The 27,300-nt window shown below is 35.3% G+C and overlaps 1 protein-coding gene across 5 annotated transcripts in view; it reads right to left on the bottom strand.

Moving 5' to 3' along the window:
* Positions 1-597: 597 nt before the first annotated feature.
* The window catches only part of drl (derailed), a 160,319-nt gene continuing 133,616 nt past the window's right edge, over positions 598-27,300 (bottom strand). For 3 of the 5 annotated variants that reach the window (XM_036371015.2, XM_070106749.1, XM_070106750.1), the window contains 3 exons: positions 4,460-5,813; positions 3,454-3,750; positions 598-3,324 (listed from right to left, as the gene is read on the bottom strand). In XM_036371015.2, the coding sequence (XP_036226908.2) occupies positions 3,213-3,324; positions 3,454-3,750; positions 4,460-5,813 (1,763 nt within the window). In that variant the 3' untranslated portion in view covers positions 598-3,212. The remainder of the gene's footprint in view (positions 3,325-3,453; positions 3,751-4,459; positions 5,814-27,300) is intronic. The other 2 variants (XR_004978192.2, XR_004978204.2) reach the window with 2 other exon arrangements.

Below are 27,300 nucleotides of genomic sequence, written 5' to 3'. Positions count from 1 at the left end.
GTATTAATGTATTTTTTAATGTCCTCTCTCACCATTGAATCCATTCGCCTGGTTATTCGCTTGAATAAAGAGAAGGCTTAAATGTTTTTTTTGTCTTGTTTGACTTCGTCACCTAGTATATGGAGCGGCAATCAGACTTTATTATCTCCTCTCTGCCTTATTTGAAAAGCTCAGCCGGCAGTTCACCACTTACGGCAGCTTCTTTTATTATTTATGTATTTTAATAGTATTGATTTGGGGTTTGTGGTTGTCAACATACAAAACGCTTCACTGTGTTCCCATTCAATAGATCATTTGAGAATGATTCTTAACAGAACTTTATTATGCTGCGAACTGTAGCCACCAGATTCTCGTCTTGTTTTTACCAATGGGTAATATTATATCATATATACATTTTTATTAGCATTTTCATCTGTTTCGAGGCACAGTTTAAATAAAACAGGGACAATTGTAGGGGTTTTATTAGTATCTACAGTGTTTGAAATGTTATAAAACCTATAAAAACGGATGATTTCAAATGCAAAACTGTTTCTAAGCGGCGGATGTACTTACCAAATAAATACTTGTAAACCAAATAAAATGTCAATTTTAAAAATATTCAATTTTTGGACGTTTATTTCGTTTCTGTTCATTTTAGCAATTACAGGTTGAAAACTCGCTTATTATAGGAAAAGACAATATAAATAAAAGCTAAATTTTTTTTATAATTATGAATGCAATACACGGGATAAGAGCTAGACCTGAGTGGTGGGAGAACAGTAACTTAACATACCTGTAAGCTTACATACTCGTATTGATTACAGTTGGGGGTGTGTACGTTCATTTCATATACTATTGTAATTATGAACTTAAGAATTATAAGCATAGTGGTATTAAACTGTCATCACCTAATAATTTTTACATTTACATCAAAGCTTAAACACGGACCCCTACATAAGTACTTAAATATGGTACTTACATAAATAATTAGGTAAATACTACTTAAGATTAAGTGTTTGTTGAAGGCTCACCATCATCGGGGACAATAAGTTGTAAGGGTGATATATTCAACATTTTGTCTAAGTTTTGTTTGTTTAAAGCTTATTACAGCTCTCGGGAGGAACAATTCTACTTACTGTTTCAACTCATATGTGGCACTTCTGAGTTGCCATTCATTTATTATACAATCTGTTTTTTATTTATTAATCACTTTCTTCGAATTTCAATAAAACATAAATTATTAAAATATTTCTTCTCTTCGCCTATCGCCTACTTTTTATACACACTCATAAATACATATGCACCTATGTACAGGGTAGCTCACGAATCGTGGTAGAAAAACAAGCCGTAATAACTTTTTTTCTGTGTAATCGACTTGTTTTTTTTTTATTTGGCTGGTTATTATTTAATAGTACCATGTTTTGCAGTCCGTCATTTCCGTCCAAAGGGAATTCAGAAGGGATTTTGGCGGCACTCCCCCGAGTAAATGGACCATTATCGAAGAAGACCGTACCATCGAGATAGGTATGCTCGTGTTCAAGAAACAATCGCGGCTGTTTCATCGTCAATTCAGGCAAATCCAAGAGCTTCGACTCGCACTTATCGCCGTAACTTGGAGTTAACTGACGTTCATTACAACGGATAATTCATGATGACTTAAACCTGTTTCCGTACAAAGATCAAATAACCAGCCGGTGAAACCTTTGAATTTGCCTATTCACCTGGAATTTGACAAAAAAAATTGGAATTTGCCGAAGAAGACAATAACTTGATGAATTGCCTGTTTATGTCTGATGAGGCCCATTTTGAGCTAAACGGAAATGTAGACAAGCAAAATTGCCATATATGGAGTGAATCAAATCCAGAAATAATCCACGAGACGGAACTTCACCCAGAACAAGACATTGTGTGGTGTGCAGTTTCATCAAGGTGTATTGTCGGGCCATACCTCTTTGAAGAAAATAGTGTAACAGTAACTGTCAATGGTCACCGTAATTTAAAGATGTTGAAGGAGTCTTTTTACCCAGAACTGAGCCGAAGACGTATCCCTTTCATTAGCATACCGGTTATTGTGGAGCTCCAACGAAAATTTGAAAACAAATTAATATCAAGAAACTCCACTTTACGCTGGCCCCAAGGTCACCTGACCTGACTGCAACAGACTTTTTTTATGGAGTTATGTCAAGCAAGAGGTGTACAAAACAAAACCCAGAAATCTGATTGAATTGAAGCAATTCATTAAATCAATAATAGAGGCAATCCAACTTCAACCCTACAGGCCGGCAATGAATAATTTTCTAATTAGGTGTCGCATATGCATGGCTAAACATGAAGGTCCATAAGTTTTAAAAATAATTAGTTAATATAAAATAAAATTTTCTGTACAATGTAAAAAAAAATAAATGTTACACATTCATTAAAAGAAAGTTATTACGGTTTGTTTTTGTAGCACGATTCGTGAGCCACCCCGTATAGGTAACGGGTGTTTTTTCAGACGTGTGGATTTCAATCAGTCAATACTTTTCTCGGAGTTCGTCTTTTTGGCAATTGTTACTTGTTTTATACTCAGCTTGCTTTGCCATTTCATAATGAACAGACTTGCCCAAATTTATTACCAACCGAACCATTACGGTTCGCGCGACGCAAACAATTTTTTGTTCAGCGATGAAGTTCATTTTTGGTTGAATGGGTACGTCAATAAACAAAATTGTTGCATTTGGAGTGATGATAATCCACAAACCATTTTGAGACGCCGGTGCATCCTCCAAAAGTCACTGTTTGGTGTGTTCTACGCGCAGAGGGAATCATTGGTTCATATTTCTATAAAAAATGAAGTCGACCATAGTGTTATAGTCAATTGGAAACGCTATAGAGCCATGATTAAATACTTTTTCTTTCCTGAATTGGAGGATGTTGATGTGGACGACCTTTCGTTCCAACAAGACGTTATGTGAATGAATTCCTGCAAAAAGCGGCGGTCACTTGTCCGAAATGATTTTTAAAACATAATGGCACACCCTTATGTCTAAAAAGCATCCTTTATATATTGCCCTGTTTCTATATACATAAATGTGCATATGTATGTATATAAGAATATACCTACTTTCCACTTAATTATCTGTCTTTGGGTTCTTTAAGTCGTAATGTGTTCATCTGAAGAACTCTACACTCTCTCATTTATGTACAACAGCTTTAAATTATAAAGTCTACCTTTTCCAAGTTATTTCGGAACTTTAGACATATCTTGTGATTTGCGTGTGAAACTCCGAAAGGCATATTTGCATTTGGCTAAATGAGGGACGTTCCGTTGGTAATACTGCCCAGCAGTAGGCCATAATGGTAAATCTACGAAAAATAAAAAGGAAAAACCCCAACAAATTTAATTTGTTTGACTGTAGACCTTAATAAAAAATTTTGAAAAATAATGGGAAAAATATGTTTAAAAAGATATTTGTGTATCAATCATTTACTTACAATTCATCTGGACAGTTGTAGGGTTGTGCTAGACGGTAGCCATCCTTCAAGTAATGCTCCATTTCATATGGATCGATCTCGGCGTAAGGCAGTTTACCCAGTGTGCACATCTCCCACATTAGAACGCCGAAGGACCACACATCGCTACCCTCGTTGTAGTGCTTCTTTTGTATGGTCTCAAGGGACATCCATTTAATGGGCCGATTTTCACCATCACCTAAGCAATTATAATCGGCTGAGAATAGATCACGACTCAGCGAACTATCGGTAAGTTTGACTCGCAGTTGGTCATCGATACTAATAAATGAGATAAAAGGAAAGAAATTTAGTTGCGTATATTCTTATGATAATTATAATCTTAATATACTAATAGATCTTACTCAATGTGCCAAACAGGATTAGCAACTGTTTGTTTCACTACTCTGATCATACATATGTATATTCCATATGGTAAACTGTAATGAATACTTAAAGGTGCGAATATTGCAATATGTATACATATTTTAATCGTGATTTCAGATCAAAGTTTCAAACTCAAAAAAGTGGAAAGTTTTACATCATCTCATCTTTGCAATAGCTCTATGTTCATTATTATAGAGACATATGTCAACTCTGACTTATAATAAACATTCTGCTATTGCATCTATTAAAGAGATTCTTTAGTCCGAATTAACTTCTGAAAAGTTCTACAAAGGTCATTGAAACGTATGAAGTGGCGTAGAAAATGTTTCGAAGTCTAAGGATGGAAAGTATTTATCCTAGAGAATACGTCTCAGAAATGTAAAAAGTTTTCAGTCCAGATTTTATTAACTATTCAAATTTCATAAGTGGTTTTGAGTTAAGCTGTGGTTGATATGTTGACAAAATACATTAAATCTCTATAGAAATCTTCACTCACTCTCACTGTTTTGATGATTACAATATTAATATATTAATATTTCAAACAATAATATCTCTATTAAAGCTTCCGTCTCCAAAAATACATAAAATATATGCAACTACTTACACGCAGTTCCGGGCCGCAACATCTTTATGTATTACACCGTGATTATGTAAGTGTTCCATGGCCATTGCCAGTTGCGAGGACATCAGCACTGTCTGGATGGTGGTAACACTACGCGCAAATGCCGGTTCCTGTAAGAACAGCTTTAAATTTCGAGTATTGTTTCCCGCTGGATAGAGCAAAAATGGTGTGGTGAAATCCTCGATTGTAACGCCCAAGACCGAGAGTACATTGGGATGTGCCGCATCGTATAGCATCATACCTTCTTGCAGCAAAAGCGACACTTGGATTTGACTGGCATGTTGAACAGTTTTAACCAGTACCTCTTGGCAGTCATTGTAAGTACCCTTATAGATGCGACCGTATGTGCCCTCTTGCACCAAACTTGATAGTCGGACACGACACTTTTGTACAGTCAATTCACTTAGACGACGATTAAACTCCTCCGGTTCCTGTTCGTACTCTCGGAAAGGTCGTGTGAGGGTTGCATAAGTGGGTGTGATAACTGAGGGACACACATATATGGAATTGTGGGCAGTCGATGATATTGTAGGTAAGCGTTGAAAGCTTGATGTTTTAATGAGGTGCACACCGTGATTTTGACGCTTCGTTGGTCCCTTAGCGCAGTAAGCAATAACAATTAGTGTAACGACCAGTATCAGTGCCAGTATACCGCCTATTATGAGTGTCGTTACACCGCTGGCAGGTGGTGCAAGTGTCTCCTTTAACATGGGATCGAAATCATGCAAAATAGTACCTGGACCGCTCATACGGCCAGCGCCTAACAAATTTTCATCCATCGTATGCTGTTCATCACTACTAGTCGAATGTCGATTTATACCATCCTCAGCGACCTTAATCCCCTCGTTTTCGCGTGCCACATGATCACTAGTTACATCTTCCAAAATACCCTCTATCGGTTGGTTAATATATTTGTTCAAATTGCCGACACCACTACCGATATTCGCATGGTGACCGTCTTCCTGTGGGCCAGCAAGACAATATTTTTTGCGTTTGAACATCAAATCTGTTATGTTATTCGTCTTTCGGTCCAGTATTATTTCGATGGCGATGGTGACCTCAACTTCAGCGTCCCGTGTGCCAGAGCATTTTAAACTGACAGCAAATGTTTGTGGCTCCAGCGGAATTTCACCGATGCGTGAAATATTCAACATTGGCCGTGGCAGTACGAACGGCTCTGATGTAATAATGTTGACACTGTATGGCAGCGCTTGATGGGTTAGACTTTGCCACGTAAAGGAGATCTCGTTGACGTTTGCCGGCACAGGAACGGCAAAATTAAGCGCATAATCGTTGACCTGACCATCGCGCACGTAATACAGCTCAGCCGAGACACCTGCAAGAGAAGAGATAACGTTCTTTATTAAAATGCCTCGGCAAATTCGAATCAAGCTCGAAGTTGAGCGCACAAAGTAGCAGTATGTATGTATATCAATACAAGAAGCATGTGAGGGAGAGCATTTTACATGCAAAATAGTTTAGTGGCATTGCAAACTGAAGTGAGAATGAGCCGATGGGTGCGCTTCATTTTACAGGACTATGTTGCTGGTACTGACAGCACAATTAAGTGGTTGGCGATTAATAAAAAAAATCTCAGATCGGTTAAAGCAGTGGCAGTGTTGAGGAAAATATCTATAGGTATTTGGAGCGAGAACAAAAATATCCATATTTACCTCGTGACCTGAAATAGGTTCTGGAGCATAATTTGGACATGGAAAGGTTTTTAATTGCATTGAGCTTGTGCAAATGCATTCACACACGTATGAGTATGAGTAGACCGGGACAGTAGCCGCCAATAAAAGAATGATATCGGCGTCATTCATCGCCATGGTATATGAAGAAATATGTGTCGAGTTGATTAAGTCTTAAGTGAACTTCGAACTTATCAATTCGATTTATATTATTATTTTTAATATCTATATTATATATATATCTATAATATTGTCAAATTGTATACGTCTGCGTCACACATTTTTATAACTTTATTATCAAAAAGCTGTTATGTCTTTAAGTTATGTTGGGTTTCGAGGATTTCACTTACAGCACCGGTGCTTTGTGATGCCAGAAATGCCTATATATGAACAAAGTGTATCGACAAAGTGTTTTGAGCCTTTCACAAATCATATTAGACGTCTACTTGTAGCCGGATGACTGAAGGTCCAATATACAAACGAGCAAAAAGTGTCTACATGTTTCCTCTGAAAGCAGGACAAATTTTACTATTCACGTTCTTCACAAATTTAGTCTCCCGTTTAGAGCAATTAATGAATGAATCGCTTGAATTCTGCGCCAGATGAATCTTGCGAATAATTAACATATATTATATATTGTACAATATACAATATAAGTTTTAGAGCGAATTTCTTTTGTTTGAACAACATTCGAATACAATAATAATTCTTAAAGAAATAGAAGTGGATGCTATTGATTGCCGTTGGACATTTACTAGAACTAATTTCAATACATACTCTTATATTATTCTACTAAATTTTATGAATATGATATTTAATTTTATATTAAAATTAAATTAATTAACTAAATCTTTCAAAATTTTTGTTGCATGCTTGCAGGGCTTAATGCAATGTCTAATCTGGCTTGATAGTTTTGGCCAATAACAAACTGCGTGAACTTCATTCCATTTGTGGAATTTTGCGTCATTTTAAATCAACGTTGATTATGTAAAAGTGCAATTGCGTTGGACAAAGATTAGCGCCACGTACGACAATATGATGTGAGCAAAGCAGCATCCACTCTCCGTTTGCCAATATATTGTTAACGAGATTTCAATTTGAGAAAACCCGCTACTAACTGACCAACAACAATAACAATTGTAGCCTGTGGGGAGTTAGCAAGTCAAAGGCCAACATTATGTGTGGTGCTGTGGTTCACATAAAACACACCAACCGGCGGCCTTAACAACCAGAAGCCACATTTTCTAAGCTCGTAACAACTCTTCCCACAATATTATTTTCTATCGATCACCATGGCGTGTATGTTTGTGTCCACTGGAATTGTCCAGCATGAATATTGACGTTCGTGGTGAACGCGATTTGTTGCCGACATTTCCATACTCTCATACGCAAGTACACACATGCACGCACATAAATACAAAATGTTTGCTGGTTAGTATGGCTATGTCCGCACATTATTATTCCAACACTATTGCTTGTGTTTTGGTTTTCGTTTTTCTCTTGTTCGTTCGACGTTTGATTATATGTGTTAGCATTGCATTGGCATCCTTTGTTGGCTGCCCAACAACTGATAATTACATGACCGCATAGTCCCTTCTAGCGACAAGAACACCATCAACGACAGCAGGTCGCCAAAGCTTTCAAACGACCTCTAATCGATATGCTTGTGTTGTGAAAACTTTTTTTGTGTATGCGTTTTATATTTTCCGATCACAGAAGTGTGCATATGTGTGGCTTGATACATTTGTTACAAGGATCTAATTCATGGTAAAATGCGTCGGTGGTTCCACATGTTCACCAAAACAAAATAGGCAAAAAATGTTTTAACGTCAAAGGACCTTGTGGGAATAATTGAAAATGTTTAGTTAAAAGAATTTTTGAAAAGAATATAGTAGATTTTTTTGACTCTGAGGCCTTGTTTGTGAACTCTAGTACTCTAAGAAGTCAGATTTCTTTCTTCTACCTCACCTAAATAGACTAGTGCAGAAGCCTTTAAAAATTATAAAAAAATAGGAAATTCATATAAGGTTGAAACTCATCGGAAACGAAAGACAAAATAACAAACATTAAAGTAAAAATAATTTACTATCTGAGGTCGGGAAAAAGAAGGGCAGGGGCGTGGTAAATTTTTAAGGGATAAAATGGTTTATCTCGATTAAATGATTCGGAACATAAAATGGTATGTTTGTACCAAATTTCGCGAAAGAAAAAAGAATGTTGTAAAAATAAAAATACATAAACTTGATTATTTTAATATTTTGTACAAATTTTGAGATTATATGAAAAAAGTCTTTATACAAAAGTTATAGATATTTTCATTACCTACAACATTGTTATATAACTTTTTTCTAAAGGACTCGTAGTTTTACCGGAAATCGAGATAAGCCGTTTGTAACCTTTATAAATTTAAACAAACCCCCTTTTCCATTTCCTGACCTTATATCGTCCTTAAATTATTTTTCGTTTAATGTTTGTTATTTATCTTTCGTTTCGGATGGGTTTCTTCCTACTATGATTTTTTTGTTTTCAAAAATTAGCTAGCCTGGTATATGTATTTTAAACCTAACGATTGTTCGTCGGACCATGAATAGAGATAGATATAAAGCTATATATATAATATTATAATCTTCTTTGCTGATAACTAGCTAGATAACTTGAAAATTTTAATATACATATTTTGGAAATTGTTTACCTGAGTTCACTGGCGGTCAACTTGGTTGCAGACCAACCAAAGTTTTTATACAAATTTTTAATTCTTCCTTTGACCCATAAATGCCGTTAATCACACATGAGAAGGTGAACCCAAGTATCGTGTTTCGGCATACTCAGATCATGAAGACTCTTGGCGTAATATGGACTATATTTTCGATACTGTGGATTTTTCCATGTCGTAAATTTAAAGATTACATCATTGGTGTCAAATTGTATGTACCTTGGTCAGAGGCTAATGTTTCACAACAGGCTGGATGATTTTGCGATCGCTAGTTGACAGCTATATTTATGCTACAATATATACTATATAGGTAAGATCTGAACAATTTGTTTGAATATTGTAGCGTTGCCTTAGACAATAATCTTTGCCAAATTTCGTAAGATATATTGCCAAATAAAAAAGTTTCTATACAAAAACTTGATTCTGATCGTTAAGTTTGCATGGCAGCTATACACCTGCGACCACACAGAACTTAACAATATACTTTCCAAATTTTTATACAAAAGCGTTCGATTTAATTGTTTTTAAATTAAGCGACTAAACTCTGTATTATAAATTAAATAAAAAAAAATAAAAAATTATTCATCGAATATCAGTCTGTTATATTTCGAACTAATTTAGTCTACAACTGAATGTGTTTTTTTTTAATTTTTAAAATATTTGATAAATGACGTATCACTTACTTATTTCTAAATAAAACAAGTAAGAAGGGGCTAAGTTCCAGTGTAACCGAACATTATATACTATTGTAATATGCAAGGATCAAAGTAGGGAAAATAAATTTAGATGTTAGGTAAACTATGTCTTAAAAAATGTTGCAAAACAATTCAAAATTCATTATTCTACGCAATCGCAAATGAATTACAATTAAATTAGGTATTTTAGACTCACTTAGTTTTATTACTATATTTTACTTTGCGTATATATAATATATATATAAGTTTAGGAAAGATATATATTAAACTTATTAGGTTGCAATTCCCTGTACCAAATTACATGTTTATATCCTAATTTAATACTTAGTTATGACATTTTATAGGTTTTCGATTAATGGCGTTTTGTAGGAATGGCAGTGGTCAGATTACGCCCATCTACCAAACTTCTTATGGTGCCAAGGAACATTTGTGCGAAGCTTAATCAAGATATCAAAATTTTTACTCTATTTATAGCTTGCACAGACGGCGGGGAGACAGTCAATCGGATTTCAACTGGTCTCGTCATCCTAATCAATTATATATACTCGTATATAACTCTATATCTAGATATCTCAATTAATTTTAGGAGATACAAACAACCGTTAGGTGAACAAAACTATTGCTACTCTGTAGCAACATACTGCAGAGAGATAAATAAAAGTACCGCTATAAAGTGTTGCCAAAGATGCATAACATGTGAAATTTTTGAATGGTAAGTTGTGCGTTTTTTTTATAGTATGTGCATCGAAAGCCGGAGTGCGGAAATAATTCGCTAACCTTATATACTCCCATCTCATAGCTCTCCCAAGGAATTACTGGACTAAGTGTTACTTCATAGGAGAGAAGAAGACATTGATACTGATGAATATTCTGACGCTCCACTGACAGCCTTCCATTTAACAGAAGACTCATACAAAATTGCTGTAAAACTTTCAACCGTGACACTATCGCCAAGTTTAGTTTTCAGATTTTCGCTTAAAATCGATACCAAAGAACGTTGGAATGCAATTGTGGTCGGTGATTACTGCTGGAGCATTCAAAACAAGACTGATGTTTCTATTTATGCATGAAAAGCACATAAAAGAAAACTTTTTTCATGTTAAGTAAGATAAATATAATTTCATTTTCTAAAATTGTACTATTTTGGCTAAAATGTATTACATTCAAATTTCGAAAACTAAAGCTGCTAGAAAAACTTACTACAGATTTGGAATAAGCGTGGCAAAATCATACAAAATACGGGTAAGAAACCGACGGCACACAGCCCTTATTTGCCATCATTATATATAATGCATTATATATTTTATTTGCTTTACCTGTCGTATTTTCTAAGGGCTCCTTAAATTTTAGTCTTGAGTCCAATATTACACCACGGATCGTTGTTGATGTATTTTTAGCACCCCGCCGTACATCAGGTTCCATAGAAGGAGGCCTAAAATCGAACCATGCGGTACACCACTCGAAATAAAATAGCTCTGGGTGCCTTCATTCGTATCGAATAGCAATCTTCTATTCTCAAAAAAGATCATAATAATATTAATGAGGCATGGGGAAGGGCGTATTTTGTACAGAGCTTTGATGATATTTGCCCATTTCGCAGAGTTGAATGTATTCTTCACATCTACGGTAATTAGCGCGCAATATTTTTTTATACCACCTTTCCATATTTTCCCACCTATTGCAAATTTTGTCGTATCATCGACTTCTCTTGTTGCGTCAATAGTGGACCTTTTTTTTATAAAGTCGTATTGCTTCTCTAATAATCCGCCGGCTTTTTGGATTGCTAACTCCAAGCGGTTTCTTACTATGCTTTCGTACATTTTACCAATCGTGTCGAGCATGCACAGAGGTCGATATGATGATGGTTCTTCAAGTGGCCTTTTTGGATTTAGGTGTCGAACCAAACGATGTACCTTCCACAGGAGAAATGGGGTCAAGTTGTGCGTGGCCGCAGGTGTATGCTATAGTTTGCGTATACCATATACAGACAGACGGGCATGGCTAAATCGACTCAGCTTTTTACAAACTCCGTGGTTTTTTAATTCCCTTGACTCCTTCCGCGAATTTCTAGTTCTTAGTACTGATAATAGCACCAAACCCTCCGCCGCCTACAATTCGAAGTGAAAAAGGCAGCCGCCTCGAAAGAAAGAATACATTTTTCTCAAACTTTACCAATTTCGCACTATTGCAAATGCGGCTATTTCTACCAGCAAAAACAAGTAAAGTAGTAATAATAGCGGCAATAATGGCTAACCAACCGACACAGAAAAAACAACACAAAGAATAACAATAACATTCGAAACCGCCGCTACATTGATACCACCCTACATTCAAGTAAGCCTAAGCTGCGCATTCAGCTTTTTTATGACTTTGGCATTTTGCTTTTGCATTTTTAAGCTTCCTTCCGCTTTCTTAAATAGTGAAACCACAAACTTTTTGATAAGAATTTTAAATTCAAAGGTATAGAATGTTGACCTTATTGTTGTGAATTTGCATGTTTATGCTAGGCACGTTATTCACTAGGATACTATAACTTTGTTTTCCTTTCGGATAAATAGGTGGACTATAGTATACTTAATCGATTTATATGTCTAAAACGAAGTTAATCAATTTGTTCTAATTCTATCTGTACCCACCAATACTAAACTAAATATTTCATTATTCACTAAAGAGATATTTAGACCCATTTGCATCTATTATAACGGAAAGTGGGGTATTGCATATAATACTATACAAGTAAGGAAAATTTCAAAATATGTGATCCCATATGCTTCTGCATCGACCATTGGAATAAAAACCCAATTCGATGTAAACATTTTTTAGTGTATGCATTTAACTTATAACTATTTGAACAATATATAGACGACATTTTTATACTCTCGCAACAAGTTACCATAGAGTATAATAGTTTTGTTCACCTAAAGGTTGTTTGTATCACCTAAAACGAATCGAGTTAGATATAGGGTTATATATATATAAATAATCAGGATGAAGATACGAGTTGAAATCCGGCTGACTGTCTGTCCATCCGTCCGCCTGTGCAAGCTGTAACTTTAAAAATTAAGATATCTTTATGAAACTTGCTACACATGTTTCTGGTAACGTAAGACGGTTGGTATTGCAGATGGGCATAACGCCCACAAAACGCCATTAATCAAAAACAAATAAATTGCCATAACTAAGCTCCACAATAAAATACAAGACTGTTATTTGGTATACAGGATCACATTAGGGAGGGGCATCTGCAGTTTTAAAAAGTGGTGTGCATATCTCCTAAACCGTTAAAGCAATAATGATAAAATTCACTGATAACAAATGTCCTTAGCACCTCTATCGACAGTGTGAAAATGGGTGAAATCGGGTGACTACCCCGCCCACTCCCCATATAACGGTACTGTTAAAAACTACTAAAGCCGCGATAAATCAAGAGCTTAAAACTCCAAAGACATTAAATTTTATCTCTGGGATGGTATGAGATGACTTTATAGGAACCGCGTTCAAAATTAGACAGTGGGCTTGGCACCGTCCACTTTTACGTGAAAACCTATTTTTTGATGGATAATATTCTCTAACATGAGGCAACAGTTCCTACTTCTAACTATTAAAAAATATAAAGAAATCTCAAGCGAGTTACAATTTGACTTTGCGAGAGTATAACATGTTCGGTTACCTCCGAACTTAGCCCTTTCTTACTTTGCAACAGAGTATGGCAGTTTATAAGTATTTCGCTCTTTTCAATTAATTTTAATTTTTCTGCTAGTACTCTTTTTCAAATTTTCATACGTTTAGAATAAAAGTTTTCGCTCGAGCCTCTTCTGCTACCCTTTAAAATATGAGGACTAAAAATTTTTAGCACATTGTAATTTATTTAATCAGACATATTCCAGAAACCGAATGAAATTGATGTGACAAACTGAGTGTTTTCAGTTAAGGTGTTCCGCAAAACGAATGATTTCATTTTTCCGGATTTTAGTGGATATAAAAGTAAAAAATATAAGTGTATAATTCATTTTAAATCGCAAAAATACGTACTTTGAATAGTTGAAATTTTCAACTTTAAACGTAAATATCTCGAAAACTATAAGTTTCCCGCGGCTATATCTACATATATTCATGATCTGGAGGATCTCCTTTATCTGCCCATAAACATTTTATCCCCGAAAGCCTACTAAAGCCGACCCCAGCTGTTTGAAGCAAATGACATCTGCTTTCAATATGTAAATATTTTATTTATCAAAATTTTAATTTTCTTGAACTAACATGCATTCTGCCGTGACAGTTTTGCAAAATAATGACTTCGTGATGCAGAAGATTATGTACTGGTTAAATGCTTTTATTGACTACTTTAACTTTGTAGCACAATTCCACTTTATCTGCAACAGGGAACAGGAGGACGTTTCCAAATGACCATTGGGAAGGATACGGATATTTCATTAAGAAGAAGCACCATGTGGAAAGTACATAGCTGACTAATAAAGCGGATCCTGTATTGGGAATGATGGCAGGTCACATTATTACTACAGTATTGCGATGGCAATTAAGTTCAGCTGTAACTTTCTTGGACTAAGTTTCAAGCTGTATTTTGTCTCCTTTCAAAATCCTTTCGCAAAATTATCGTTATTTCTCATAAAATGGAGTCGATCTATCTTCTGTTCAAAAACTGGTGTTTACTCCAAAGGAGTGGGAAACCAATGCAAAAATATATTGGTAAAGTAAAAAAATCGTTCGGTTTTTTATTGATTTTTCAAAAGATGATAACTTTGTGTACATTTGTCCGATTTAAGTCAAATATGCGCCGTTTAGTTCGTAAACTTGTTGTAAACGAGTTGCCAACTTCACTTTACCCCTCTCGTAGAAGACTGCGTCCCTATTGCCAAAAAACTCGGAGAGCCAATTTTTACAGGCCTCTCTTGAGGCCAGCTTCTCACCATTAAGCGCGTTCACCATGGACAGAAAAAGATGGTAATCACTTGGTGCCAGGTCCGGACTATAAGGTGGGTATATTAGAACCTCCCATCCGAGCTCCAGGAGCTTCTGGCGAGTCACCAAAGACGTGTGTGGCCTGGCGTTTTCCTGATTAAACACAATTCGGCCTCTGTTGATCAAAGATGGCCTCTTCTGGATGAGTGCTGCCTTCAAGCGGTCCAGTTGCTGGCAGTAGAGGGCCGAATTGAGCGTTTGGCCATAGGGGAGCAGCTCGCAGTAGATGATTCGTTGCCCATCCCATCAAACACACAGCAAAACCTTCCTGGCCGCCTATCAGGTCTTGTCCACCATCTGGGCCGCTTCCCCGAGCTTTCACCACGACCGTTTGCGCTCGATGTTGTCATAAGTGACCCATTTTTCATCGCCAGTCACAATCCGCTTCAGAAACGGGTCGATTTTGTTGCGATTCTGCAGCGAATTACAGATGGAAATTCGGTCCATCATGTTTTTTGCGCTATCAGGCCCATAAACTAAATTAATATTTTCAGCCGCTTTGGTTGCTTTTTCGCTTTGATCGAAGAAAAATTGTAAAATATAGCGTATTTTCTCTTTTTTGGTGTCCATCTTTGACGAGCGCTCACAACGAATTGAGTAAATAAATCGAAAAACTGTCAAAGACAAACTTTTAGCGTGAATAAACAAGTTTTCAGCGCCGTATAGTATGACATGATGCGACCCCTAACACTAGTACTATGGACAATAACACCATCTCTTAGATAAAAACCGAACGAACTTTTTACTTGACCTAATATTATCGAATTGAAGAGACTTTCACTATCAATTAATCGTAAGGTTAGGTTAGGTAATCGGACTAATATTCATAAAGTCACGAATGATCCCACTTGGACAGCAAGAAATGACGGTTCTTTGTGATCAAAAGTCTACTTTGTTGATAACGCACCTTGAAGCTGACATAAATTTGTTGATGCGGCAAACATCAATTCCAGTCCCTGCGTCTGGTTCTTAGATTGCGGCGATTTGAACATTGCTAAGAGCTAGTAATTCATTAGACCTCCTACATTTAAATTTGCTTCAGAAAAATATAACTTTTGCACAGATGCTTGTTGTCAACTAACGCTTTCTGAGCTTACACAAAGCCCGTGCTGAAATGCAGCAGACTTGCGAAGCACCGACCAAGTCTGATTAGATTGGGGTAAGGATGTCCTTTGTTGCGAGCCCTATACGAGTATAATTAAGCTATTGATAGTGAGCTTAGGCACTTGTGGGATGTCCACAATAATGTTCGATTTGATTACTTTCCAAAACTTGATATAATGTAATTACATACAAAAATAGTGATGACGTGCTTACAACTGGACGATGCATGATGAAAAGGGAAGATGGAGGTACGTTAGCATCACAGATAGTCTAGGTTGAATGTTGCCATATCAGCTTTATAAAGAACTCTTGCAGAGTTGCATTTGTGATTGCCACACACTTCTTAACTAACTTTGAGCGCACGGTGAGCGAACTCAATGCTAGTATTGCCACTCTGCTGTGTTAGTCAATCCTCACCTCCTTGAAAGAGGCTGTACTTGGGAGCAATACATTTTTTGTTACCCTAATTGCAGCCAGTTCATCTTGAAAAATACTTCAGGTATCACTCCAACCTTCTTCCGCCCACATATCCATTATTTGCATGTACGCAGAGAAGAAATCACATTTCATAAATTTTTCGTTTTCAAATTATATTAAATTTATTAATTCGGTTTTCAAAACAAGGCATTCCGTCATAATGCATACCGTATAATCACATAAAAAAATTATTCGATTTCTGGAACATGCAAATTCGATTTTCAAACCGAATCACTTCGTTCGTATGTGAAAGTGAAATACAGAACATGGCTAAATATTTCAATTCGAATCCAACATTTGTTTATTTATATAGATTACATTCCTAAAACGGTTTTATACTCTCGCAACATGTTGCTACATAGATAAAAAATTTTGTTCACCTAAAGGTTGTTTGTCTCACTTTAAACTAATTGGAATAAATCGGACCGTTGTCCCACCCACAAAACGCCATTATCCACAAATCCGACAGTTTGAAAATATGTGAAATCACATTATAACCTACTTCCCATATAACGGTTATGTTGAAACTACTATAAGTGCGATAACTCAATAAGAAAATGCGGAGATGGTATATAAGGGATTCATAAGAGCCGGAATTAAGCCGGGCGTGTCACACTTTTTAAAATAATTTCATTTTTAATTTGAATTCAAACAAATTCCAACCAAATTTGGTGCACCGTATGTCACCTTGTGAAATTTAAAATTTTCCATATGATTTTTTACTTTACAGTATATAAATCTAGCACCAATGAAAATATTGGCTGTTAAATACAGGCAGCTGTTCAAGCTCCCAAGTACTGAACATGTGGAACTGAATGACTATGGCTGACTTTTTATCGCAAATGGCGGTCGTTTTGTGAAATACATTATTGACATTCGGAGAAAAATTTTTCTAATAATAATGTGCTATGTCAAACTTTCCTCGCGTATAATATAGGATTTACCATACTTTAGTGTCAAAAATGTGTAAAATCGGTCCACGAATTAACCCTCAGCAATGAAAACCAATATTGCAATCAGTCCAAACCTTCTGCTAGCCTTAACATACTCGATATAGTGATATCTTTTCACTTGACGCCAAATCATTTATCATAAATCGGTCTATATGTGTGATTTTTTAATGAAACTAAGTAAACAATTTTTCTTAAAAATAATTTGGTATAGCGCTACATATGAATGAAATTGTTCTAGACCTTGGTCTAAACCTCATAACGCTAATAAAATTATTTCTGATCCTCTGGTTGATGTTTTTCTCATACATTCAACATATTAAATTTAACCATTTCCAAATTTTGAATTCTTTCGCTTGGTTTTCTTTTTTTAATATCAAATTATGTCAGTACCTTCAAATATGCCTCCCGCTTTGATCTTTGAAAATTGCGAGTTTATAAAATGTTCGGTTACACCCGAACTTGGAACTTCAGTATTTGTTATGTCCAGAATCATGCTGGAATCATGTGCATGGCATTAAAATTATTCAACGAATCGAACCTCCCTAATGCGCTACTCTTTAAAGTTGTTCAATTTAGTTTTGCTACAATGTGACACAATGGCCACAACCATTACAACCAGATAGCAAATATATTGCCCGTTTGTGTGGTAATATGAGCATTCGCAAGAGCAACAAAAACAATATCGTAGCAATGTGAGTTAAGCTTTATTGAAAATTGTATGACTTTCGTCACAGTTATCGGCATAGATATATGCAACTGAGCAAACACAAATGGTAACAATATTGAGAACAGGAGACACTTGCATACGCTTGTGAGACATTGTATACGCATACTGATGGTGTGATAGTAAACAAATCGTCGTTTGATCCGTCCTTGCGCATCCAGTATTTGACAGGCAGAAACATCAATCACAAATACGACGCAAGAGAAGAAATTTGCTGAGCACAGCAAAGTACAAATCAAATAAAGCAAATTGAATATGTGCAAGAAGCCAAACAACAGGAGGTTTGTAGACCGCAGGAGGTGGGCAAATGCTGCTATGGTGTCCGTGAAGCAATATGGATTGGAGACGACGATCTACGAATTTCGGCGAGTTCGATAGCTACGACGAATGTCCTTCGACATGTTGTCAACGATTTAGCGGTGTTATGTCAGTATATGCTTACATTCGTGTATGTGCACTTTCATCTACAAGCGTGTGTCAATTTGTGTGAGATAAAAATCAAAATATCTTTGATAAAGGAATTATATCTTGTTCGAGCTGGATTATCTATCTATATACATACTTATCATTATGTGTGTATGTACATTCACAAAGTTTGCAACGATGTCATTACCAGCAATCGTATGATTTAACTTTGCAAGCGATAAAGCGAAAGCGGCAAAGTGCCCTACCACCACCAAGTATCACATCAGAACAACAACGACCGTAGCACACCGTGTCTCTTACGAAAATAAAATTAAGTTTTACTTGTAACATATCTACAATGAATATACCGTTAAACCTTTTGATATTTTGTTTTTTTCTAGTCTTTCTCTATTGTTGCAGTCGACTGCCGTTGACGATTATATTATTGTAACCATTTTATTTACTTCTTTGTCTCGATTTTGATGAACATTCCATCTTAAAAAAGTATACTTTTATGTTTGTACCCACGTATATATTGTATATGTATGTGTGTTCAGTTTGATACGTGAATTTGTACATATCGGGGTATCGTGTTCATCCGTTGTTGTGTCTGCGCATTTCAATCACTTCTTCACAAATACGTTTTATTTATTTTTTATAATCTCACAACTTCTTGCTACAGAATATAATTGTTTTGTTCACCTAACGGTTGTTTATATCACCTAAAACTAATCGAGTTAGATATAGAGTTATATATAATATATAATATAAATGATCAGGATGAAGAGACGATTGAAATCCGGGTGACTGTCTGTCCGTCCGTCCGTGCAAGCTGTAACTTGAGTAAAAATTGAGATATCTTTATGAAACTTGGTACACATGTTTCTTGGTAACGTAAGACGGTTGGTATTGCAGATGGGCATAACGCCCACAAAACGCCATTAATCAAAAACAAATAAATTGCCATAACTAAGCTCCGCAATAAGATACAAGACTGTTATTTGGCACACAGGATCACATTAAGGAGGGGCATCTGTAGTTAACATTTTAAATTCACTATTTTAAATTCCATTTGACTCTTTCATTTTCCAGTATGCAAATAAGGCAACAATTATATATTATATATATATATATTAGGGTAAAACTTTGCGTGAATAATGCGTTTAAAGTATGCCACCTTATGACCAAAAATTTTCTAAACTGTTCAAGCCCCTAGGTACTGAATATGTGGACCCCAATGCCTATAGTTAGAGACTTTTTACCGAAAATATCGGTCAATGTATAAGATATATAATTATAATTCATATAATAAAATTCTCGATAATGGTATGTTTCGGGTCAATACTTCCTATAGCCCTCATATATTTAATATAAAGATTTTTAAACTTCCGGGTGACTTTATACCGCGTATATTGGCCAGTATGTGAGTTATCTCAATGAAAATGAGAGAGCGTGTTTTGCTCATAACAAGGTATCCTTGTGTCTAAAATGGATGAAGTCGGGTCAAGTTTTACATAGCCCCCGTGTAACTAATATCAGGATTTTCGAACATTCGTCTGACTTTACTCCATATGATTAGTGGTGGTATGTGAGATGCCTTAATGAAACAGTGGGAGCATTTTATTAGTCTGTGGCATGTTAGTAGTATGTGGTATTGGCAAAAATTGATGAAATCGGATTAATACTACCCTCAACTTCCATATACTACTTATAATGCTTTTCGTTATTCTAACCAGTTTTATGCTGAATATGTCGGTCAGTGAGTATTCATATTTTTTTATATATAAAATTGCTTCAAAATATTTTCTCGAGTATAGCTGAGCAAAATGTGATATTTAAACGAAATTAAGTGGATAAGATTTCGTAAAAATTATGTGGTTTGAGGCTGAATAAGAATGAAATTAGTATATACCGTGGTCTAAACCTCACACCTTGATATAATGAATTCCGATTCTCTGGTAGACGTTTGCCATATAAGCTTATAATATAATTTTTAGCCACTATGGTCGAGTTAATATCACATTCATACTTATGTACTTGTATATCTCACTTCAAGCAATAAAACTGAGACTAAGTTTATGGCCTTTTATATAAGTCAAGAAGATACAAAATTTGATTGTAATTAAATCACTATTTCATTTAATAATGCATGTTTAATACTTTCTCAACATTTTTTTAATATAAGATTTGAGGGAATTTCCTCGGCTTTGAATCTATCTCCAACATATTTTATGTAAAAAATTAAAACTTCCGTTTGGCGAAATCGGTCCACGAATTTTCCAGTTCACATATACTACTTATGGTATAATTTTTTTCGTTAATTTGATAATTCAATGAATTTAAATGGACAGTTTTTCTTAAAAATAACGTGGTATATCGCTGCATATGAATGACATTGGTCTAGACCTTTGTTTAAACCTTATAACCCTAATATACTGATTTCCGCTCCTTTGGTACAACAACAATATCATATACCCCACATATTAAATCTAACCCCTTTGGTTCAGTTTACATCACATATATTATGTTTGAGCTTCTTTTTCATTTCGGAGAAAAAAATAATACACATCTCTTAGAGTGCTGGACTTTGTATAGAGCAAAAATATCTTATAAAATAGACGCAGTTAAAGGAATTGGTATAAGTGAAAATTATAATATTATGGAAAGAGCTAAACTTTTCAAAACTTCTGAAACGTAGGAACTGTCCTAAGCATTGACACTAAAAACCTCCGCTAAATATATGATTACAGTGAATATAAACACGTGTGATGGCTTGGTTAATGGGGCAGCTGGACAACTTATGCAAGCTGATTTCCATTGTCCTTTTCCAACAAATCTGTGGATTAAACTTTGGGACCTTCTGTTGGTTTGATAGCACGATCAAAAAAGCCTCATACTCTACAAATTCTTAGACACCAATTGAAAAAGTTCTAAAATCTTTTCAATATAAAAAAATTAACAAATTTCAATTGAAAGAAATCAGTTTCCAGTTGTTCCGGCTGAGGGAATAACTATTCATAAAAGCCAGGGTGCCACATATAATAATGTTGTAGTTCATACTCGACCCAGAACGCCTGGAGCTTCAATATATGTCACTTGTAGTCGAGCTACTTTTGCAGAAGGTCTATTCATTATAGGAAATTTTATTCCTCCTAACAAAATTTTTGAATCGGACCTGTATTTAGGGAACTGAGGGAATTGAACACAAATAAAGCTCTGACAACAAGTTTTAATATTATGATTTCCCGAACATCAGGACATCAAATTTTATTTCATAATGTTCAGAGTCTTCACGCTCACATTAATAATATAAAAAGCGACTGTTTGATGCTATCTTCAGATATTTCATGTTTTGTAGAAACTTGAAGTTATCCTTGCGAAAGTTTTGATATACCAGGATTTACTCCAATTAACGAGCTAAGGATAGATAGCACGGAAACAAGCAACAGAAGTAAACGGGGCATTATAATATACTTGTATGCAAAGCATAGTATTGTTTGGTCTATAGAATCAAAGGCTGTAAAGAAAATTTATTCAGGCCGCAAAGTTTTAGAAGCGGTTTTGTTTAAATGTTTCAATATTAATATTCTGGTTCTATATAGAAGTTCAGCTTTCTCTGTCAGATATTTAATTGTAGAACTTCAGGAAGTGCTTACCTCCGAGTTAGACAAAATGTGCTAATTGTTGGAGATTTTAACATTTGTTTAATATCTACAGGAACTGCAATAAGAAATCTGCTCCAAGAAAAAAAGTTTAGTTCCCTGTTTGGTGCAGAATATTCAACTACACCTGCCGGTACACAAATTGATTGGGCATTTTCAAGTTAATATTATAATATAATTTTTAAAGTTGTTAATATTTATTATTTTTAAGCTAATCATGTATAATAATATCCATATAATAAATAAAAAATGTTATTAATTGTCCAAAAACGATTTCTTTTCATACTTCTGAATACAGTTGTAATGCATTCTATATAAAATCAATTATAAGCGTATACAAAAAACACAAGAACGTTTTCTCATAATTTGAGTAAATTTAGTTTATAAACTAAAATAATAAACTTTAAACAGTGCATGAAGTTTAAAGCGATCTTCAAACCTTTCTATACGATTTTTGTAGTATGGCTTGCCTTATTTTTCAAGTTAGGCCTCGACCATTTTCTTGAGTTCTGAGGACTGTAGTCATCAGCAAGGAGGTAACTATTAACTTTTAAATCAAATTGTGTCAAACAGTTTTTTTTTATATGTACGAATATTGTAACCTGTATGCTATGTAGTTTTCTGTACAATATAAAAAATCTATGTATGTGTATGTGCATGTATAATTTTGTACACAATAAATACAGAATCAAACATTTTGATGAGGAGAGATGTCGTTAAGAACTAAAAGACAGCAACCACCAGCAGCCACGCCGCAGATGTCAATTGACGTGCTGATGCGGAAAAGTGAAGATAAAAAATGAGCCTCTGCATTGGCATCCGCAACGACAGCACCAGTCAGCGAGTTAGAGGAAGAGAGTGCGGAGTGCAGGCATGTCGATAAGTGGCAGCGAAGCACCGAAAGTTACTGAATCGGCAGGTCGCGCTGACAAACTGAGGAAGACAAATCAGTGCAGGTGCGACAAATGCCTGAAATGTCAGACATTGTTGGCTGCCGGAATGCCAGCACTCAACACCAAATTAAGTGACGTTGGTGGATGTGCTGGTGCTTGGGTCGTGGTCGATTGTGGGTTACTCTGCCAAAAGGACATGCTGCTTTTGCTGCTCGCTTGCTTTCATATTGCCAGCATGTTTGTGGCGGCCGGCAACGTTAGACACAAGAAAAATTACAAAAAAGTGCAAACAAAAACAACAACGAAAATTCCACGACATCAATGGATGCTGCATGATGCCAATGAGCGCGTCACTGCGTTAAGACGGATCTTATGGTCTTGTCTATGACTAGCGGCGCGCTGCCGTTGCTGATGTCGACGACACTGCGTCGTTGCAACACGGCGAAATTGATGATACCCATAAACGTTGAGACAATAGGGCAAATATGTAGTAGCAGGATGATGAGTCGACCCTGCGCCAATGTTAAGTCAAAATATTGAAGGTACAAAATCCATGTTGCTCAACTAAAGTGCTACCGGATGTCTATGGATGTCTATACTAACTGGCCGACTACCATTTCTTCCCCATGAGCGTTGAGCATTGCATAGCGCGTTGTATCGACATCATAATAAATAAATCACTGGCAAATAAAATAATTGCATTGACAAAGGATAGGACGATACAGTCAAAGATAAAATTGCGGAGAATTAAGCCTTAATAGTAGAAGTGATGTTAAGCACATACATATATTTACCAAGGCAAAGTAATGAAGTAAAATATAGTGTTCTAAAGTCGATATAAAAAACTTATCGTCTTACAAAGGCAATTGATGTGGTTCTACGATTATGACGCCCCTAGCCGTGAAGTGGTTGCTAAGTAAACCACTTCTATTTCAAGCTAAAAATTTGAATATGGGGCAATTACTGTTATTACTAATTATACATTTTTTAACAACTAACCCCATTGTCTTGAAAGTTGCTTGAAAATAACTTTGTTTTCACAAAATTATAATTGATTTTTTTTTATGGCGACAGTCTTACTTAGATACCTCATCTGTTAAATATATGGCCCCTTAGAGGATATGCTCTTGACATATTACTTTCTCAACTCTTATTATCTAATTAACTTACTCGGATTGAAAAGTAAACAAAAATTTAAAAGATTAATGTCAGGAATTGTCGAATCACTCCTTTGTTGAACAGTATAATATGCAAATGAAATTAATCCGCAATTTTGCATAAAAATTATGTAAAGCTAAAAATATGTATACTATCTGGCCAGTCTTATACAGATTAAGACCTAATTTTTTTGACGCCCTCTTGAAAAAGATGATTCCGAAGACGCAGTAAACGTAATTTTGTAGTAAACTCTCACTATACAGTTTTTAAACTCTCAAATATTGTTTGATAAAGAAAAATTGGATTATATTTCTTTAGTACCAGAATAAGTTCTCAAAGTTAGGCCTTTTTAAGGGAATGAAATGGCCTAGCCACTTAAGCCGCTTTGGAAAATTAAGAAAACTTCTACGACTGGAAAGTATCTGCTTAGGACTGACAGCTAGTATACATAAAACTTTGCGTATACATAATGTGCAATTTTTAAACATAGATAGTTGTCTGTAAATTAAGGCAAACTCTGTTAAGTGTTAAACACCTCTTTCTCTAATTTAGTGAGTGATATTTCTAATTCTACAAAGATGTTACGACTTACAACTAATTTAGTATAAATTTGTATATTCTTCATATACAAATAAATTTTTATTTATATATATATAATCTTTATCCGAATTATTACAGCAGTGAAATTTTGTTCAAAAAAAAGTGAAAATTTTATCAATTCGCCTTGTTTACAAAATATGAAACGAAGGATACAAAGAAAATACGCGAAAGACAGCTAATTATTATGTTAATACAAATACAAAACAAATAAAAAAAACAAATTCTACATTTAAGAATATTTGTAATAACAACAACAATGCAAGTCAGAAAAAATAATTTGGTGTTAAAAAGAAGCAGCCATTTCAACAAATAAATAAATACTGAAATAATTAAATTGTATCCTCCAAACTGACGAACAACAATAAGTGACAAAATTAAAAGTGTCAGAGAGACGAACTTCCTAATGAAATAAAAATTCCGTGAGTACTCATATATACACAGAATAAACAGACACACGCAGGCATCTGCTGACACGGGCCCCAATTAATTAACAGCAAAAATTATCATAATATAATTCAACAACAAGCAACGCAAATTGTTGGCTACAACAAAGTATTATGCGGAAGAACCTCGACAGCACCAACAACAGCAACATTTTCACACCCTGGGCAATGACATTGGGACATGAGCACATCAACAGCAACAGTAAAAGTAATAACAACAACCGCAGCAAAAAGTGTACTGTAATTAAAAACTTCGAATGCGTTGAAAGAAAAATACGAGCACTCATCCTGAGCACATAACTTAAATGTACGAGTATTTATAAATAAACCCAGAGAAGTTGCCGCCGTCGCCGAGGTCTGCAGATGGCGTATTGAATGAGTGGAGATGTGACATTGGCAGCGAACCCTACTCCGCTGCTAAATTGAGTTTACGTAATCAGGTCAATAATGTACTTACAAAGTGTGATTTCTTTTGTTGTTGAGACAAAGTGCACACAAATGCACACATACATTCATGCATCCATAAGTAGACTAAAGGATGTGATTTTAATTAAGGCGGGGTGGAAATGCTTTTAAGCTTTTAATAAATGTTGTTAATGAAGAAATAAATTGAAATAACTATTTTAATTCGGCAAAAAATTTTATGTATAGCTCTGCTTTGTAATATTAATCACAAATGTGAAGTTAGAGTAACTCCTGCAATCCAGAAACACTTTGCTGTTTCATTGATTGAAGTAATTCTCCATGAAATTACTTCAATCAATTAAGTTGCATGATTGGAATTAGAGGGACATCGTAGACGCATAAACTAACTTTCAGGTCACATAACCTCAAATCTTATTTAATTTTAAATTCATCAGAGGATTAATTAAAATACACTAAGTAGAGAACGAAGTGTGAAATGATCTCTAAAAAACATAAGACATTCTTTGCTCAGTAAACTTATTGGCCTGTTTTATTCCTATTAATTTTTCTGATTTCCGGAAATAAATCACGGAACGGTTCGATTTTGGCCATAAAAGAAATTTTGCTTAAATATCTAAAGATCATTGAAGAAGATAACTTCTATGATAATGATAGTAAAAATTTGCCTAAAAACATCAACAACTCATTTTTAACATGATAACAATCTACCCTTTATTCGCTTGAAAATGCAAATATCTATTTTCGAAGAAATAAATTTCAATTATTTCCCTCCCTCTGTACCGTTTAGAAGAGTAAAGTATAGTAGGCACTATGCCGATAATTAAGACTTCGTTAGTAGCTTCCATTCTAAATTAACACATTCTATTGCAATAAAAAACTATAACAAAATCTTAAACACAAGTTGAGTAAAAAAATATGTTGATTATGTTAGATTAAAAATGTGCGGCTTGCTTGTTTGCCAGCTCATTTGAAATAATGTAAAAAACTTATATGGCCTTTGATTAAGCTCTTTTGTAAAACAATTTTGTGAACGACTGCAATCAGCAAACTTTTTTCACTCATTATAGTCAATTACCACACAATCAACGAACACATAATCCTTTATACCCCTTCCACCTTTCCTACTATCTTCGTACTTTGGCGTCACCAAGGCTGTCAATCGCTCTTTTCACCACCACCAAATCTTCCTACTTGGCATCAACTCACACTATTACTATTCGCAACCGCTTAGTAAGTTTTCATTTTACCGTTCCAATGCAATCATTTCTCTTTTGTCTGTCATCTGTGTTTTATCCTTCCTTTCTGAATTACAAAATTTGAACATGACTGCGTGAAATAAGCCAATAAAAATTTACAACAAATGACGCGCACCGCCATGGAATCACAATTACCCAACCAATGACTAGTCCGTCCCTCCTCATTCCCCAGTCCCATGTCTAATCTACCGAGGCTTACAAATATCAAGCAACGCTCCTAAAGCGGACAAGCCCGTCTGATTGTTTGTTTTTATGCATATGCCTCTGATTTTTTGAAAGCATTGCTTTAGTTATTGCCATGTACTAAATTGCCGAAATGGATTTAGAGTTCTTTGCAAAAAATAGCATGTAATACGACATGCTCTTAAAGCATTGGATATATTATTTTTAAATTATCCTCTTATATGTATCGCATGCTTCTTTATGTAACACTTTATGCGCCTACGTGGCGCCACTGTAATGGTAATGGTTATCGTATAGTGCGAGTGCTCGTGATTTTTGGCGAATGAATGGCTTGCAAAAAGAGTTAATGGGCCCAAAAGTATGCCACGAAATAGAGGATATCAGCGCGAAAATATGTATTCGGATTTAAATGCATGCGTGTATATGAATGTGTGCAGTCATATGCCTGCAAATCCATATC

The sequence above is a fragment of the Bactrocera oleae genome, chromosome 3, assembly GCF_042242935.1.
Source record: "Bactrocera oleae isolate idBacOlea1 chromosome 3, idBacOlea1, whole genome shotgun sequence".
Classification (NCBI taxonomy): domain Eukaryota; kingdom Metazoa; phylum Arthropoda; class Insecta; order Diptera; family Tephritidae; genus Bactrocera; species Bactrocera oleae.
This window is presented reverse-complemented; position numbering and strand designations above follow the sequence as displayed.